At 44.9% G+C, this 19,562-nt stretch overlaps 1 protein-coding gene across 1 annotated transcript; it reads left to right on the top strand.

Annotated features, from left to right (window-relative positions):
• Positions 1 to 13,340: 13,340 nt before the first annotated feature.
• mycn (MYCN proto-oncogene, bHLH transcription factor) lies at positions 13,341 to 17,989 on the top strand. The gene is made up of 3 exons (XM_037685514.1): positions 13,341 to 13,412; positions 13,814 to 14,519; positions 16,006 to 17,989. Exons 2-3 carry the CDS (start codon positions 13,898 to 13,900, stop codon positions 16,752 to 16,754), a joined length of 1,371 nt encoding a protein of 456 aa, XP_037541442.1. The 5' UTR covers positions 13,341 to 13,412; positions 13,814 to 13,897; the 3' UTR covers positions 16,755 to 17,989.
• Positions 17,990 to 19,562: the final 1,573 nt, after the last annotated feature.

The raw sequence follows: 19,562 nt of genomic DNA, 5'->3' as shown, positions 1-19,562 counted from the left end.
TAACATTTTTGACCACTTGATTGCAGTATAAGACTGTTTGAACCAAAGGATGGATAGTGAGGGAGAGAGCAGCGTGTCTCTTTAAGAAAAATGGGAGGGAGGCCCCTTGACATGACATGGGCTGTCTCTCCTTCCCTTTTTTCAGTTGTCAAAATGGCGGACAGTCGGTGTGGTTTGAGCTCTTTAGCATAGTATTTTTCACACAAAGTTTTTAATAAAACATCAGTAAACCAGTTCTCAGCTTCTTTTTGCAAAGGAAAAACTACTTTTTACACAAAGGCACAGGTTTCAACTGTGAATTTTGGAGATTTGACAAGACGGAGGTTTTTTCCCTAGGTCGGCCTGTTAGCTTAGACCGAAACTTAGCTTCTCAGCTTAGCTGCTTTAACGACCCAAAAATGCGATTTTGGATACTTACAACAGATTTTAAAGAGAAAGGGAGGGGTCAGTGAAGAACACCGGAATTGAGCCTCGTCATAGAAAGAGAGAGACACGAAGAAACAATAAAGCTGATAAATGAAAATGAGGTTGATAATTTTCTTTTATCGTGCGATTAATTGATTTATTGTTTATTGCGACTGGACTAATTATGGGCGCGACTTCTGCCGTGGACCAGAACCGGCATTTGTTTACGTGTGAACAGTACGAGTTAATGTAGTTTCTCCGAGCATTGTGGATTTAATTTAAACATGTAGGAACACCACCTGTCAGAGCTCAAACAGGATAAAATAACCATACCGCTGCCTGCTGCAGAGGAGAGATGGAGGACGACCTGAAGAAGTAGCTGTAGATTACATCCACTAGCATATTTAGCTACTTCATTCACTCGGTTCCTTCTGACGGTGAAGCGATGAACAACCGGAAAATCTCTGAGGAGTATCAGTATCTACACAGTAATAAAGTTGGTTGTGTTTAGTTAAAAGAGGAGGGACACAATCTTATTTACCTTAAAGCAGACATAGAGCCCAGCCAAAGCCTTAAAGTCCCGCATCAACGAGTTTGGGTTAATTGCAGAGAAAATTGCAGTACCAAAGATGAACAAATACAGTAAAGCTGTGCCCTTCATACACTTGAAATCATACCTGATATTCTCGTCACACTGTTTTCAATCCTTCTGAGGATCTGGCGTCTCTTCTCCGGTGATTTATCGTAGCTCAGCCACAAAGATGCAGGTTTTTCTCTCTCCACCGTTTGTCAATAAAGTGAAATGAGCACACCTCCAGCGTTTTGAGTGGTCTCTTTAATTTCAGATTTTTCAGCCACACACAAAACAAATAAAAATCTGTATGCCTCTTTTATGATTGTCTATTGTTGTCGCTGTTGTCATCATTCTTTGTTGAAATCTGGTCTCTCTTGTAAATGAGTCCTCGAGGCTCAATGGGATTAACCTGTCTAAATAAAGGTTGAATGAATGAACATTCTTCTTAATTCCTCATCTGTAAGTGGGTGATGGAAACTAAACCGCTTTTCACAGGAACACTTTTTGTTTTGGATCCATGTTCAAATCACTGTTGCTGTAGCCATTGATTTAGTTTAGTCTGGTTGTTCGTGCAGCTGCGAACACAACAGGTACCTGAACTCAGCACGGCTATTTTAGTAAACTTTACGGTTGTTAAATAAATGTAAACAAAACAAAAACAGCATTTCATCTGCTAAACTGAAAGCAAATACCTTACAAATAAACCGTGGTCCGTGCTCCACCACCATGGTTAACCAGTGCTTACTGCTATTTCCTGTGTCTGACAGGAAGTTGTACTATAAATCATTTCTACAGTAGAGCCCCCAGGAATAAGGAGAATGAACCAGTTAGCTCAGTTGCAACAAATGCAACATTATGATGATTCACATGAACTCAGTCAGTCTCAGTAATACTTTTTTTATTACCCCTAAGAAACCCGTTTCATTCAGTAGTTTTATTTTTGTGCTTTCATCTCACAATAATGGTGGATAATTTCAATTACATTTTATTTCAGAGAAGAGTTTAGTTTGTTTGTTTGTTTGTTTTTTGCAGATGCTTCACTAGTTGACCTTAGTTGTTGTAATAATTTTTTCTTTTTTATTTTGCACGTGTTTTAACAAGTTCTACAATTAGTTTTCTGTCTTTGTATGCCCCAGTGAACAGGAGGAACATACCTTTTGTGTTTGAGTTGCACTTTTGTCATCATAGCTCTTTATTCTGGTGTTTCAACATGTATTTCCAAGCGACTTAAGGTGTGTTTGGTAAATTCAAACATTTGAAAACATCAAAGTGGTGGTGGGTGGGGGGGTCCATTTATTAAACCAAGCCCAGTCTCAGACAGTCCATATATTAACCTGCACCACGTTCAGTCTAAGCTTTCACGTCAAGTCAGCTTTTACCATGGCATCTTCTCCTCAAACAAACCTTCTCCACGAGCACGAGGGTCCATGTTTGTCCACGATCCACACCATTACATCTCTGCTGCAGTGACCCCCCACCCCACAGGCACACCTCCACCTCACCTTCACCTCACCCCAAACTAAGCAGAGGTGCATTTTTATCCCCAAAGCCACTCACTCATTAAGCATCCAGCAAACATGAGCTTCACTCCCACTTTAAAGGGATCATTCAGCTATTTTGAAGTGAGATTCTGTGAAAAAAGATTGTAAAAATTAATACCTTAAACATACGACATCCATCCATTTTCTTCCGCATATCCAGGGTTGGGTCGCGGGGGTGGCAGCTTAAGTAGGGAGGCCCAAGGCCCAGACTGTCCTCTCCCCAGCCACTTGGGCCAGCTCCTCAGGGGGAATCCCGAGGCGTTCCCAGGCCAGCCAAGAAACATAGTCCCTTGAGCGTGTCCTGGGTCGGAAGGGTAGGAACGTAGATCAATAGGTAAATTGAGAGCTTCGCCTTTTGACTCAGCTCTCTCTTCACCACGACAGACCTGTACAGCACCTGCTTCACTGCAGACGCTGCACCTATCCGCCTATCGATCTCATGTTCCATTTTTCCCTCATTCGTGAACAAGACCCCAAGATACTTGAACTCCTCCACTTGGGGCAGGCCCTCCTCCCTGACCCAGAGAGGGTACTCTACCCTTTTCCAGTTCAAGACCATGGCCTCGGATTTGGAGGAACTGATTTTCATCCCAGCCGTGTCGCACTCGGCTGCGAACCGCTCCAGCGAAAGCTGTAGATCACGATCTGATGAAGCCAATAAGACCACATCATCTGCAAAAAGCAGAGATGCAATCCTAAGGCCACCAAAACGGATCCCCTCAACACCTTGGCTGCACCTAGAAATTCTGTCCATAAAAGTTATGAACAGAATCGGTGACAAAGGGCAACCTTGGCGGAGTCCAACTCTCACTGGGAACAAGCCCGACTTACTGCCGGCAATGCGGACCAGGCTCTGACACCGGTTATACAGGGCCCTAGCAGCCCGTATCAAAGGGCCCGGTACCCCATACTCCCAGAGTTCCCCCACAGGGTTACCCGAGGGACGTGGTCGAACGCCTTCTCCAAGTCCACAAAGCACATGTAGACCGGTTGGGCAAACTTCCACGCACCCTCCAGGACCCTGCTGAGAGTATAGAGCTGGTCCAGTGTTCCATGACCAGGATGAAAACCACACTGCTCCTCCTGAATCTGAGGTTCGACTATCCAACAGACCCTCCTCTCCAGAACCCCCAAATAGACCTTACCAGGGAGGCTTAAGAGCGTGATCCCCCTGTATTTGGAACACACTCTACGGTCCCCCTTTTTGAATAGGGGGACCACCACCCCAGTCTGCCAGTCCAGGGGAACTTCCCCTGATGTCTACGCAATATTGCAGAGTCACGTAAGCCAATACAACCCTACAACATTCAGAGCCTTAAGGAACTCCAGGCAAATCTCATACACCCCTGGGGCCCTTCCACCGAGGAGCTATTTAACCTTTTTGACCTCAGCACCAGAGATTGGAGGGCCCGACCCAGAGTCCCCAGGCTCCACTTCCTCAGTGGAAGACGTGTCAATGGGATTCAGGAGGTCTTCAAAGTATTCTGCCCACCGATCCACGACATCCCGAGTTGAGGTCAGCAGCACACCACCCCCACTATAAACTGTGTTGGTGGCGTACCGCTCCCCCCCCCCCCCCGCCCCCCGAGATGCCGGATGGTGGACCATAATCGCCTCGAAGCCGTGCGGAAGTCATTCTCCATGGCCTCTCCGAACTCCTCCCATGCCCGAGTTTTTGCCTCAGCAACCACCCGAGCCACATGTCGCTTGAACTGCCGGTACCCATCAGCTGCTTCTAGGGTCCCACAGGCCAAAAAGGCCCGATAGGACTCCTTCTTCAGCCTGACAGCATCCCTCACCACCAGTGTCCACCACCGGGTTCGAGGGTTGCCGCCGCAACCGGCACCGACAACCTTGCAGCCGCAGCTCCAGTAAGCCGCCTCGACAATAGAGGCAGGGAACATGGCCCACTAGGACTCTATGTCCCCCACCTCCCCCGGAACATGTTTGAAGTTCTCCCGGAGGTGGGAGTTAAAGCTCCGTCTCACAGGAGACTCTGCCAGACGTTCCCAGAAAATCTTCACAATACGTTTGGGCCTGCCAGGTCTGACCGGCATCCTCCCCCACCATCAGAGCCAACTCACCACCAGGCAGTGATCAGTGGACAGCTCCGCCCCTCTCTTCACCCGAGTGTCCAAGACATATGGCCGCAAATCAGATGAGACGATGACAAAGTCGATCATCGAACTGTGGCCTAGGGTGTCCTGGTGCAAAGAGCACATATGGACACCATTATGCTTGAACATGGTGTTCGTTATTGACAATCCATGACGAGCACAGAAGTCCAACAACAGAACACCACTCGGATTCAGATCAGGGGGGGCCGTTCCTCCCAACCACACCCCTCCAGGTCTCACTGTCATTGCCCACGTGAGCATTGAAGTCCCCCAGCAGAACAAGGGAGCCCCCAGGAGGTGCACTTTCCAGTACCCCCTCCAAGGACTCCAAAAAGGGTGGATAATCTGAACTGTCGTTTGGTGCATAAGCACAAACGACAGTCAGAACCCGTCTCCCCACATGTAAGCGGAGGGAGGCCATACAACATTTTCCTTTTAACCGCTCTTCAACAGATGCTACCTTCTTGGATTAACATTTTTGTTTACTTACAGCTTAAAATATATATATTCTGTCCAAATTGTTTTTCCGAGCAGCCTTTTCTTTTAAGATTTTAAATGAAACCTTTTTTAAGTTCAGACATACTGCCTGGATATTGTCTAAATGTTGCTCCAGGTCTCTTTTTGTTTCTGTGCTGAACTGTTCAGAATCTAAACCGGTCTTAAGTTTCAGCTGATGATTCAGTGAAAAGGAAGCTCTTTATTTTAATATCGATGTCAAAATCTGACTTCATCAAGATTTTGCAAGATCTCTGCCGACAAAAAAAAAAAAAAGAGAGAGCGAGTTGAAACAAAGCCCGCAGGAATTTCAATGAGCTCTCTTAATTCTTTACTGAAACACACAAAAAGGAAACAAAATGAGTATAAAACCAATGTGAGAAATATGCTTCTACGTAATATGTTTGTTTTCCCACGTCTATTTATTTATATATATTTTTTTTTTATTTTGGGGGGAGGCATTTCCCACTAAGTCTATTTTGAGTATTTCCCAGTTGAGAAAATATTCAGACTTGTTAGATATTGGATATTTTCTGAGTGCCAAAAGCATGTCTGAGTGAAGGAAGTAGCTGCTGTCTTGTCAGATCTTGCCCTCAAACGGTCTCAAAGAGAGCCTACAGTTCTGTGCAATTAAAGAGGCACCTCAGAAGATTAATGGAGCACATAAACATCACTTTTTCCACTTGAGCAATGCTGCTGTATTGGATTCCCAGATTTACATGCTCACTCTTTTTTGTCACAATAGCCAGTGCTGTCAGAGGAAGCTGAACAAACACGTAAAAACTTTTTTTTTATGATGCGATCGATTGGAAAATGTTCTTTATCAGTGTTTTTTTCTGCACAAGAGCTGCTGTGTCATCCTTGCCTCATGTCAGCCAACATATGATTTTTGTTTGACTGATTCATTAAAGATTAAAAGTAAGTGCATCACACTTAACTGTAAGAAAAGTTTTTTATCTAACAGATGACCTGCTGAAGAATGCGTAAAGAAACATGATGCCAGTGATAACCAGGAATCCACATGTGGGAGCTCCTCTTAGAGATGAGACAGCGATACGAAGGATTTCTCATCCTCTGGAGAAAGTGTAAATCAGAAAGTGATAATTGTGCAAGGTGAGAGAATATTTAGTTTCCTATTCAAGTGATTTTTATTTATTTATTTGCTGTATTGATCATTTGAAGCCCTCGGCAGTTCCCAATAGAGCCTATAATAGGAGGTAATCGTGCATCCCTGTTGTTGTATGGATCACATTACAAGTTCTGGTTGTAGTCATTACCATTTATCAATAAAGCTTGGCCCTGAAGGTGAATACGATTAAAAGGGCCTGGCGATCAACTGAAAAAATCAATCATGTTTTGTAATCCAGTTCATCTGATCTGTTCTGTTTCTCCATCGCCAATCATGAGCGGGCTGGACAGAAATCAGCAGGAAATGTGCACCCATAGCCCCGTTTCAACCATTTTCTACAAACCTCTCCAGACTTGTCCGAGAGGAGACGTTTGGCTGTATGAAGTGTTTAAGCATATATTAATTTCGGGTTTGACAGCTTTATGGGCCCATTGTTGCTCTTAGTAAGAAAAGACGAACAAAAACGAGGGGAGGCTTCGGTGAGATTGTTGAGATGTGAACCAGGGGAAGGAAGCCTTTTTTTAACTGACGCAGATCAGTGAAACATATCCACACAAGAGCAAAAACTTGTAAATCAATTTTGAGCTAATTAAAAAAAAAAACATCCTTAAAAGAGAACGTTTAATGCATTAAAGGCAAGAGGAGTCAAGTGGCTGCAGTTTGGCATTGCTTTATTAATGCCAAAAGGTGATGCAATTATGTTTTTATTTATTTAAATTTTAAAGATTTATTTTTAAGTTGCACTCACTTTGAATCCTTTTTGCTGCTGTAACTGCATCCCCAGTTTTTAAAACATTGGACTAATCAGTTGTATAAATGTTAATTAAATGTCAGGATCTGCGTTTGTTGTTTTATTCTTTGATTTATTCTGTGTTTTGTTTTCTTTTCTTTTTCTCATTACCGTATTTTCTGTCGTACACATCGCATCAGTCCAAATATGTCTAATAAAGTGGACAAAACATAAATACATCCCTTCGCCGTATACGTGGCATCTATTACGCGTCACTGCTGACAACCTGGAAACGTGGGCCGGTGTTGTGCCAAAAAGTGATTGGCTGCCAAATTGCAGCCACGAGAGCATGCACAGGAGGACTTTAACAAGATGAACATCTAAAAACAATTATTTGTTTGCTCGAAATTATAGTAAAGGTGTGTCTCAGTCTAACTTTTCCATAATAAAAGGAAAATCAGCTTCATTTCAAAAGTATTCGCTGCCTCGGTGCTCTGGGAACGCACAGAGGGAGGAAATCAGGAAGGAGGAACGGTACACATTTCTTTGAACTTTAACAAGATAAGCACCTAAAACAATTATTTGTTTGCTCCACATTATAATAAAGGTGTGTCTCTGTTGAACTTTTACTTAATAAATGCACTTCAATGGTCAAATCAGCTGCATTTCGCCGGGGCGGCGCAGTGAAATGAAGCTGATTTGACGGTTACTCCAAGTATGATCCTGGAGCTGGATGATGGCGGCTCTTAAGGCAAGCCCATTGTGTCATTAATAGACACTTTGACCTATTACATGACACAACGGCATGCCATACTGTTTGAGTGCCATTTAGCGTCAGAAAATGGTAGTGTTCAATATTTTCAATGTCTGAATGAATGAAAACGTCATATCTCAGTCAAAAATTGTTTATAAATATGGGGGGAAAGACAAATAAGTCTTCAGTGTATAAGTTGCAAGGCATGTAAATTATGCAAAAAAAACCCCTGCAACTTATAGGCTGAAAAATATGGTATGTTTGTTTTTTCTGTTTTCTGTTTCTCTGTGTTTCTTGCTGCAGCTCCGCACACCCTCACCTGTTCCCAGTCTTTATCTAGCACACGTGTCTCCACTTTATCATCAGAACCAGTCTATATATTCTGTCTGTTCTCACTCCTTCAATGGAGCATTGTGCATGTTGTGTGTATCCTCGAGCCTTTGGGATTATCCTCGAGTTGTTTGTATGCAAGTTTTTCCACTACAACAACCATTTTGTTTTGTTTAATAAGACTTTCATCACAAACAGTACAGCTCTTGCACATCAATGCAACACATACTCTGGTTAAATGGCCATCATTACACATCCATAGACTTTTACATTGGTGCACATGTACTTACAAATCTATTCTGTCTGGGCCCATTGTAGCTGTCTTGTTGCCTGACTTGTTCACAGCACCGTCGCAGCCTTCACTCTCAGGCTTTCATCACCTGCAGCGTTCCACGGGTGCACACTGAGCTGAGTAAGAAGATGTTCTCATGCTCTGGCACCTCCAGCTAAAACACTTCTGCAGGATCAGAAGCTGTCTGGTCTCGCCTCGAGATATTTAAACTTCCAGTGAAAAATGGAAATCACATCCCAAAAAGCTTGCTCCTGTTCTGGAGTTTGTCGATTACTTTTATGCTCATGATGGAAAATTTCCGATATGCTTTTATTGATGTGTAAATTTTATACTACCGTATTTTTTGGCCTGTAAGTTGCAGTTTTTGCATAATTTACATGCCCTGTGACTTATACACTGAAGTTACTTATTTATGTTTTGTTTTGTTCCCTCCCATATTTATAAACTAGTTTTTGACTGAGATATGACCGTTTTCATTCATTCTGACTGAAAATATTGAACACTACCATTTTCAGCCACTAGATGGCACTCGAGTAGTATGGCATGCCGTTGTGTCATGTAATAGGTAAAAATGTCTATTAATGACACAATCGGCTTGCCATAGAGGCCACCTTCATCCAGCTCCAGGATCATGCCTGGAGCAACAGTCAAATTAGCTTAACTTCGTTGCACCGCCCCGGCAGCTGATTTGACCATTGAAGTGCATTTATTAAATAAAAGTTCAACAGAGACGCACCTTTGCTATAATTTCAAGCAAACAAATAATTGTTTTAGGTGCTTATCTTGTTAAATTTCGAAGAAATGCGCAGCGTTCCTCCTTCCTGATTTCCTCCCTCTGCGTGCTCCTGGAGCACCGAGGCAGCATATACTTTTGAAATGCAGCTAATTTGACCATTAAAGTGCATTTATTAAGTAAAAGTTAAACTAAGACACAGCTTTGCTATGATTTCAAGCAAACAAACAATTGTTTTTAAGTGTTAATCTTGTTAAATTCTTGTTAAAGTCCTCCTGTGCACGCTCCCACGGTCGCCATTTGGCAGCCAATCGACTTTTGACACAACACCGGCCCACATTTCCGGGTTGACAGCGGTGACGGGTAACAAAGGCGACACATCAGCGGTGACGCATAATAGATGTGACTTATACGGCGAAGCAACGTATTTATGTTTTTTCCACTTCATGACACATATTTGGACTGATGAGACCTATAAGACGGTGCAACGTATATGGCGGAAAATACGGTAATGTATTTTATTGGTTGTATAGATTTTATTGGTTGTGTTTTATTTTTGTGTAACTTGTCTCTCTTGCAAATGAGACAAGTGTCTCAATGTGACTGACCTGTGGAAATAAAGAAAATGAACAAAAAGTTTTTTTTTGTTTTTTTTTACTCTGCTTCTCAGTCTGTGCTTCTGAGTCCAAGTCTCCTCCTTATAATGACATAAAAACACAATGCAATGCTTTGGCATGTCATAAACACACATTTCATTACCAAAAAAATCATAGTAAGTTAATAAATAAATAAATGGTACAATTTTTAAGGGTGGGGATTTGAATCTGATGGCAACAGCACAGCGGGGCCATGTTTGTGAAGCATCCCCACTTCTTTAGCACATACAAGTAAAGCTGTGGTTTAAAAGTATATTTTCTATATCTCCCTTCAAACTGACTGTGCATGTTTTAAGGAGCTGCCACCTCATACATGACTTGTGACGATGCAATGGCTGCATCACCATATGCATTATTTAAAATCCTGTTTTGTGACATTGTTTTCACTTTGAATAACTTGAGAGCAGTACTAGACGCTTGCAAACAGCCAGTGGCCACAGACTCTTATGCACTATTTAAATATGAATGACATGGGTTCTGTTTGACCTAATATAGCCTGTCCTGGTGTCACTGCAGCAGATTTTGCTCACAGCATTCTCCTTTTGCACCATCCACTCTGGGGACTTCTGAATTTTTTATCAAAACTGCCCTAATTGCCTAACCATCCATGTCCGGTCCAGAGGTGGATGGTTGGAGGGATGCTGGGCATACCACAACCGTCCCAAAAACAACTCGCCAAAAGGCCACTCCTCACTTCGCTGTGGACTTTATCCATCCAGAAGTAAAATTGTCAAGGATAAGAATAGTTTAAAAACTGACAAATCGAACTGAAATGGGACACAAGAAGTGTTTCATGTAGAGCGGGTGTTGATCCATCAATAATCATTACCCACTTCTTCCTTTTCAGATCACAGAGGTCACTGGTGCCCATATCCAGCAGTCACTGTGCGAGAGGCGGAGGACACCATGGACAGGTCTCCGTCCATCACAGGGACACATAGAGACAAAAGAGACAAACAACCATTCACTCAGTTACCAGTCAGCCTAACATGCATGTTTTTTGGTCTGTGGGAGGAAACCAGAATACATGGAGAAAACTCACGCATGCACGGACAGAACATGCAAACTCCAACCAGAAAAGGTCCCCAGCCGGGATTCGATCCGACGACCTTCTCGCTGAGAGCCGGCAGCTCTAACTTCACCACCGTGAGAGAAAATAAATTACATGTGGATGAGTAAAAACAAGAAAGCAACCTTTATTTGTCGATGTCCTTTAGAGCAATAGGCCATACAGCTTCCTGTGCGAAGCAGATCTTCCTCGCTGCACAAAGTAAAACAAGTCTCCCTGGTGTTCTCACTCCCACTCTCCGACTGGTTTCACAGCTGAGGAAGCTGCTGCTGCTGGAGGGTCGGAGCCAAACAGAAACAGTTTGAGAAAAAGTAAAATACGCAGACATGTAAGAGCCTGTGGGGAGTTTCTGACTCCAGAGCCATTTCTCCAGTTCCTGAGAGCTGGAAGTCCCATGGAGGAAACTCCCTGTTCTCCCATATCTGTGGAGCAAACAGCTGTAGATTCTCACTTTACTTACTGGCTTTGGCTGTTTCAACATAACACAAGTAAAATAATAAATGCAAAGAGCTCAAGTGGTATTTGCACATACATTGATTTTTATTTGTGTTTTCTTTCAGCTGCTCCGTTTTTCAGGGGTCGCCACAGCGAACTAAGTCGAACGAAGACTTGGCAGTTATTTTTACACAGGATGTCCTTCCTGACACAACCACACACCACTGCGCTACCACAGCCCTCTGTGTGGAGCAGAGAGCTGCCATGGGTGCCCAGAGGAGCAGATGGTGGGGGTGGAGAGCAGCTTCGGATGTTATCAGTCCATTAAATGGCCGTTAGTTGTTATCATCCCCATATGTAGCAGTCAAACTGTCCCACCTACCTCCTAGTAGGTTTAAAGGTGTGTTATTATCGTTATTATTGCTGATAATAGGCAGCGTCGTACGGGGGTAAACCAGGAAGTGTCTTTTTAGTTGTTTTCACCTGACCCTGAGGACCAACCCTAAACTTAACCCCCTTACCCTTGTGCCTAAACCCAACCAAGACCCTTTACTCTAAACCTAACCATGTGAAGCTATTATGAGCGCTAACAACGCACCTTTAAACCCACTGGGAGGTACAGGAGGGGCAGTCTGACCGCTACATATGGAGATGATAACAACTAATAACGCTATTTAATGGCTGATAACATCCGAGGGTGGAAGCAGGTGTGGGTGCTCACCTGTCTCACCCACATTTTGATGTTGTCAGTACCGGGAGTTGAACCGACCAGCTTCCATCACAGGCCCACCTTCTCTAACCTCTGCACCACCACTCCCCAAAGTATTTGCACATAGATTGATATTAAAAAAATAAACTGTTGTAAAATTGCACTTGCCTTAATGGTGTATTAATTTGATATTTTTATTACAAAAAACAACTTTTTTTTTGTATTAAAAAGCATAAAAGTTCTGTTTCTGTTTTTTTATGTTTCTTAAAGTATAAATGTGTGTTGTTTGAAAATAGTTGGAAGCTTCCTCCCAGCTCACAACGTTTTGTAAACATTTTCACTGAATATCAGGATTCTGTGTGCGCGCGCCTGTGCATAATTACAGATGCGAAGTTCCTCCTAAGGGCTCATTAGAAAAAGGGAATGGGAATAACTCCGGGCTGCAACCACCGCTTGCGGTTACGTAACATTCTCTTCTCATCCCGGAGGCAGCTGCAAGCTCCCCATCCTGCACAGCCTGTTTCTTCCTCATTTAAAAAAAAAAAAAGTTTGTTCCCTACAGCTTGGCAAGCGTTTTTTTATTCCTTTAGACTACCTTTTGTTTATTTCTATAAGGAAAAATTGTCACTCTTGCTCATTTCTTTGTCACTTCTGCACGTCGGTTGCTGTTTTATTTTTGTCCGTTAGAGGGCGCAGGTGAGCCCCACTTTGTCTCATCCTGAGATGCTGGTGGTCCTTCAGACAAAAGAGGAAATGTTTAGAGAAAGAAAGGGCAAACATGGATTTATTTATTTATTTATTTGCGTGGAGAAATCATCATCAGACATATATAAATATTAAACTGGCTTAAAAAGTCAAGATCTTTTAGCTTTTTGTTGATATAAGTCAACAAATATTTCACAAATACATACTGATTTTTTTTTTAATTATAAACTGGCTGTCTTCATGAAGAGACATAAATAGTTAATTTATATAAAAATTAAATAAAAGTAATGGTTTATTTTGCCTGCTGTAGTGCCTTTGAGCAATTTCAAAAATGGACATCCTTTGTATATAATAAGACAGTTGCCTGAGGCTATTAATAATTCCTTAACTTTTGGTTCTTTTATTGTAAAATATATCTTCCCGTTTTTCATTCCTTGAGCTTTTATTCTCTCCATTCACCTTGAAAAGAAAGCTCCCAGCCTCTGTCTCCAGAACCGCATCAACCCCATGCAGCTCCGTCCCCCCAACCCCCACCCCCCAGAGCCTGTGTGGGAGGAGCCAGCTTCCCTCCCTCAAAGCTCCAAGTGTATAACTCTCCGCAGCGAGCCACAATGTGTGTCAGAGGACTGTCAGTGCTCCCAGAGTGGGTGACTGCTCCAAATCTGGTGTTTTCATCTTATTGACTGCGCAACACGAGAGGAACTGGCTCAGAGGTCATCATTCAAGTCGGGGGACGAGGTGAGCATCTTCTCATTCTCTTCTCTCTGACTCAACATTTTTTCCAAACAAAGCCTATTTGTTCTATTTATTTGTTCTCATGGAAATAAGTTGATTTTTTTATTTTTTTAATGGCTTTGTTTTCAATTTCTGCTGCGCCGGAAGAAAAGTGCGGCTCTTTTATTTAACCCAGTCTGTGCGTCATGGTCACATTTACGCACCTCTTGAAAGATTGGGCTGCGTATGTGTGTGTGTGTGTGTCTGTGTGAGCGCGCGCGTGTGTGCGCGTTTAAACCCCACAAAGGAAGGAGTTTGGAATTTAATGTGGCGGGCTGTGTGTGGGCTTTGACTCAGCGCAGGCTGGAGGTGTGAGAGGACAGGGGGGGACATGAAAGTGACGTGTTTTTGTTGTGTCTCCGCAGGATTTTTGCCCTGAGAGAACTTCTTTTGTGACTTGGCGCTGTGTAAATAAACTGACGAGTAGATTTTCCACTGGGGGGGATAAAATGCCGGCGATCATAAGTAAAAGCTCCGATTTGGAGTTTGACTCCTTGCAGCCATGTTTCTATCCGGATGAGGACGATTTCTACTTCTGCTGTCCCGACTCTGCGCCACCGGGGGAGGACATCTGGAAGAAATTCGAGCTGCTACCCACTCCGCCCCTCTCTCCAAGCCGCGCCGCGCTACCAGGAGAGCCGGCCGCCTCCCCCGAGGTGGACCCCCTCGGCTTCGGCCTGGGAGACCCACTGGACTGGGCTTCCGAACTGCTGTTCCTGCCCGAGGAAGACATATGGGGAGCAAACGACGACGGGGACCTGTTCGGTTCCGCTTTGGATACAAACCCGGACAGCATCATCATCCAGGACTGCATGTGGAGCGGCTTCTCCGCGCGCGAGAAGCTGGAGCGCGCGGTGACGGAGAAGCTCGGCAAGGCGATGTGTACGGGCACGGCGGCGGCGGGGAGGAGCGCCAAGGCGCCGGAGGCGGTGAGCCGCAGCTCGGTGTCGGAGTGCGTGGACCCGGCGGTGGTGTTCCCCTTCCCGGTGAACAGCAAGAAGAGCGGCGGCAGGGACGCAGCGGGGGCCCCCGACACGTCGAGCGTGCGCGGCGGCGCAGACAGCGACTCAGGTGAGCAACTGTTTTGTAGAAAACGCCGCGCGCCCAGCTTGTTCATATGACTCGTCCCGGAATCGGATTAACGCGCACGCGCGCACACACCAGTGACCCTTGCAGCCGCACGCGCGCAGCGGAGTAGTGACACATTGAACTGTGGGTTTATGTAATCAGCGGCTCTTCATCCGGCAGATGGCAGTAAAATGGGGACTTGTCTCCCTCACTGCAGTCAGCTGGCATCCCAGCCAAAGAGACGATTAACAACAAGGCAACACACTGACCAGGTTGTAAGGGGGGGGGGGGGGTGATGAGGTGTTCAATAATGCCAAAGTGTCCAGTTCACTGCGTGCAGGCTTTCATTACGCACAGGATTAGGGGTCAATTTGCGCACAGTGGGTGAGGAGTTGGCTCATAGACAGCTCCACATGAGATAACTGTAGAAATACGACCAAAGACTCAAAATATTCAAAATGTTACTTTAGAGGAAAAAAATGGAATATGAGTTCTCTAAACAAGTACGAGCCCTCCTCGCTGTGTGAACGGTACAAAGGGCCTCCAGCTTGGCGCAGGCTCGGGTCAGTCTTGCCAAACACCTCAGCAGAGAAGCAGAGGAAACTGAGAAGAGTCCTGACTGCTGCTTTTTGTGTGTGGGCGGGTGGCTGGAGGGGGGGGGGTGAGGTGGGGGCTGACAGCTTTGAGCAAGCGCTCCATCTCGACAGCTGTCTCCCTGGCGCCGCTCCAGTTTGGAGGTGGTGATCGGATGGCGCGCACCCTGCACTCCGTTTGCACATCCGTTGCAAAGCCTTTCACACCGAAAAGGACCGTTTTAGACCAATGCAGCCCGTCTTCATACTTCAGCACCCTATTTATTTTCCACCCTGAAAAGGAAAATGCTCCAATCTTTAAGAGCCTCACATGTGGCGCAGTCGGCCAACCCCCCCGCCCTCACGCAGCCAGCTGTGCCCAGCTTTGTTTTGATGTCAGCAGGAGCAGCAGACTGCATGTGTGTTGTTGAGGCAGCATCCTGGCTCTCTGAAGTGGCTCCTATAAGCTGTAAACTGCCACACTCTTTCAGATGCTCCTGAGCTGATAATGAGAGCCATTATCACACAAGTATTTTTACTGTGCCTCGCACCCTCTGATCCCCCGCCCCTACGGTTGATGATACAACCCTTAGATGGAGGGGGAAAATATAAATTAACTTCAGCATAAAAGACTGAACGCATCACCTTGCAGAAGAAGGTTAGTCAATAAAAAAAAGCATAAATCCAACCTGCTTGCTTTGAGAATGAACATGCCAATGCCTGCAGAGTAGATTAGTCTAAAAGTGGCTGACACTGAGCATTAGCAAAGTTTGACTTGTGCAAACAGCATTGAGCAACCTTCTCCCACTCACATTCTCTCTATTGTACAGACATACCTGCAGCCGCTGCGTAACATACAAGAGATGGTGAGGATGTTTGGCATGTCAAACTGACTGGCTTGTTTTGTTTTTCCCCAGAAGAAGAAGATGATGAGGATGATGAGGATGAGGATGATGATGATGATGAAGAGGAGGAAGAAGAAGAAGAAGAAGAAGAGGAGGAAGAGATTGATGTAGTTACAGTAGAGAAGAGGCGCTCTACAATCAGCAAATCATTCCCCATGGCCACCGGCACCCTACATGCAAAGAGCCAAGATGGAAAAGCAACGGTCTCAGGGTCCGGAGCGATGAGTCGCTTTGTCAGCCGCAGTCCTCAGGAGCTCATCTTGAAGAGGAGCTCCGTCCACCAGCAGCAACACAACTACGCAGCCCCCTCACCGTACGCCTCAGACGACGACCCAATCCCACCTCCAAAGAAACAGAAGACATCAGAGTCGTCGCGCCACCATACCCGAACCACCTCCTCGTCGTCTTCCTCCTCGTTTTGCAGCTCCGTCGGCGGCGCGGCGCGCAGCAAGCGCAGCACCAGCGGGGACAGCAGCCCGCGCGGCGGCTCCGACTCGGAGGACAGCGAGCGCAGGCGCAACCACAACATCCTGGAGCGGCAGCGGCGCAACGACCTGCGGTCCAGCTTCCTGACGCTGCGCGACCACGTGCCGGAGCTGGCGCGCAACGAGAAGGCGGCCAAGGTGTTGATCTTGAAGAAGGCCACGGAGTACGTGAGTTCGCTGGAGACGGAAGAGATGAGACTCCAGCAGGAGAAGGACAGGCTCCAGGTTCGCAGGCAACAGCTGATGCGCAGGCTGGAGCAGGCTAGGACTCGCTAACAGACGAACGCTAACACAGAAACTTCACACATACCCTGGATGACTCCGCCGATCTGAAATCCTCTGCCTCAACACGCTCAGACTCAGCTGCACACACGGGCCTATGCACTTAAGCACAGGCGCATAGGCCTATATAACTGTACGTGTGCACGTGTTGATCCACACCTGGAGCAGAGGAGAAAAGTGGGTTGCAGGGGGGCTGCTGGAGAGATGCTCGGACTTTCACTGCCGCCACTTTTTTTGCACATTTGTTGACGTTAAGAATGTTTAGGGTTTACTTTTTCAATTCAGTCACAATTGAGGAAAAAGCGAAAGAATGGGGAGATGCAGAACATATTTTTTGGTCTTCACTTCCTCTGGTTTTGTATCATTTCTATATAAATATTTTTTCCTTTTTATGAGTTTTGTACTCACTGTGACACCAGCCTGGAATCGAGCGATTCCACACAGGGACAGGTGTTAGAGGGCACTTTGCTTGGAGAGTTCACATACAGTGAACATAGCAGTGCACACTTTTGCCTTCACCACTGCAAAACTGAAAAAAAGAAATAAAGACTGATGACTGAGGCGTTATGGGTCACGTAAACAAAGCCACTACAGGTTCACTCTCACACTGGTGCTCAAACCAAGTCAGTGGATGTATAACTGTGCACCTTGCTGGGCGACACTTTTGTATATAACAATAGTGTACAGACAAAATACACTCAGATCTGCCTTGTTTTGTAAAACACTTTTTTTGTCATTGTTTTTTTATATACGAGTCAGGAAGCTGCCAATAACTAGACTGGAAGTTTATATACGTTTTTCAAAAGTACTGTAAGGCCTCAGTTTATGAGCGTCGTAATACTTTGTAATATAACAACATATTGTTTTATCTTTTTCTTCGTTTTGTACCATATTACTAATTCCACACACCTTTTCTTGCTTTTTAGTGTGAACTTTATACATACTAAATTGAATAATTATATTTTCGTATGAAAATGAGTTTTCAGTAGATATCACTTTATCTCATCGGTTTCCTCTCTATCTCCAATTGTTTTGTACAGCAAATGTGTTTTATCCACACGTACCTGGACTGTTTTTTTTTTTTCCTTTTCTCTTTTGTTAATATTTTATCGGGTGCATAGAACTGGGTAAACTGATATAAGATGCTTCTTTCATTTTATTCTTTTTTTAAATGTACATTTAGTGCTGCAACTCATAGCACTTTGAAATACCTCATTTTGAAAAATAAATAGACATAAAATCATTTTTTGTGGAGTTTCTTGCAAGAAAATGTGCAGAGCGTCACCTTTTATGTGCTCTACGTGCACTTGCTTCCGTATCTCTGCATTTGTTTTGCTCCCATCCTGACAAAGAATCTTCTGAATCCTCTGTCTCAGCACCCTGCGGCTGCCTCCCCCTCTCCAGCCTCTCACACCCACCCACACACACATTCACACTCACTTCAAGTGCACAGGCGCACACATTTCCACATCCCTCGATTTCCCTCTCAAACCAACACTGCTCTCTCTTCCCTGCTACATTGTTCAGGCCGTTGCCATGGAAACTGGAGCAGCTGCTGAGTGGCAGACACGAGAGTGAGTCTTTTATTCGTCTGTTGTAGTCTGTATCTGTGTGTGTGTGTGTGCGGTTATGAATGCAAATGTCCCTCTATGTGTCTCACCTTTTGTCGCGGCCTGTGTGTGGCCCGGGTGCCTGATATCTCCGGCGTTGTGCGCCGCCTGCCACGACGCCAGGACAAGACTGGATATTGTTTACCAACATCAGCCACATGGCTCTGCCCTCCTCCATCACCTCCCCTGACCTCCCTTCTCCTTCAACCACCCCCACCTCTCTGCGACTTCAGTGCTGGGCCTCAGCCCACATTGGTGCCTTTCAGGAACCTGGCGAGGTGCTCTCTGGAGATGGCTGAAAGAGAAATCTGTTGATGTGGTCTGTGCAGCCATTCGGCGTGTTCACGGAGGGATAGGGGCAATTAACGCAGCATAATAATATAGCCGCCTTTTTTTGAGGGGGGAAAACAATTTTTCTTTCGAGTGCTATAGTCGACTCTGTTGATTTTTTTTCATGTACTTCCCGTTGTATTATGGAGCGGTTTCACTGGAGCAGGATCAAACTGATCCAGTGGCATGCGTCCTATAGAAAGGACAGCCCTATATGAAGACTAATGACTTTGTTTTTCTTGCTGAGACGGACCGAAACTGAGCCTCTCAGTCAGGGGAGGGAGAGGAACTGGTGGATTACATAACTGGGGTCTGGTGTCTTTGTGCACACTTACAGTGCATGTGCATGTATGGAAACAGGAGGCTGGTGTCTTTATCTGTCTGTGTGTGTGTTGAGCCCTCTCGTGGGACTTCCCCTTACCATCTGCCTGATGGCTTATCCTGCCTGGTTTATAGAAAACAAGTACATGGACAATAACCCTGAACGTTTAGGAGAGGGGAAACAATGGCTCCATATCAGTGCTCAATAAATATTACATTTATGCACAAACAAAAGTCAAGTATCGCACTTCCTGTCCGCTGTGTTAAACTGCAGGTGTTTTAAAGCGGGGTACTGTTGGAAAGTTAGTGTCTTACTGAAAAGACTTCTCTAAATGGTCCTAAACACACGATACAAAGTAGTGGGCAACAAAAATAATGTCTCCTAAAACACAGATTTGCAAGATGTACACACAAAATTTAGAGGTCTTTTAAAAAATGTCTGCACAGAACACTTAAATACTCAAAATTCAGTGTAACTGCAACTAAAATTCACCTTTTTTTGTTGTTGTTGTTGCAATTTTGAGTCACTAACTAGTCTCTA

This window comes from Nematolebias whitei, chromosome 12 (genome assembly GCF_014905685.2).
Source record: "Nematolebias whitei isolate Nwh7 chromosome 12, NemWhi1, whole genome shotgun sequence".
In the NCBI taxonomy this organism is placed as follows: Eukaryota; Metazoa; Chordata; class Actinopteri; order Cyprinodontiformes; family Rivulidae; genus Nematolebias; species Nematolebias whitei.
The sequence above is the reverse complement of the archived record's forward strand: the minus strand, read 5'-3'. Positions and strand labels throughout refer to the sequence as shown.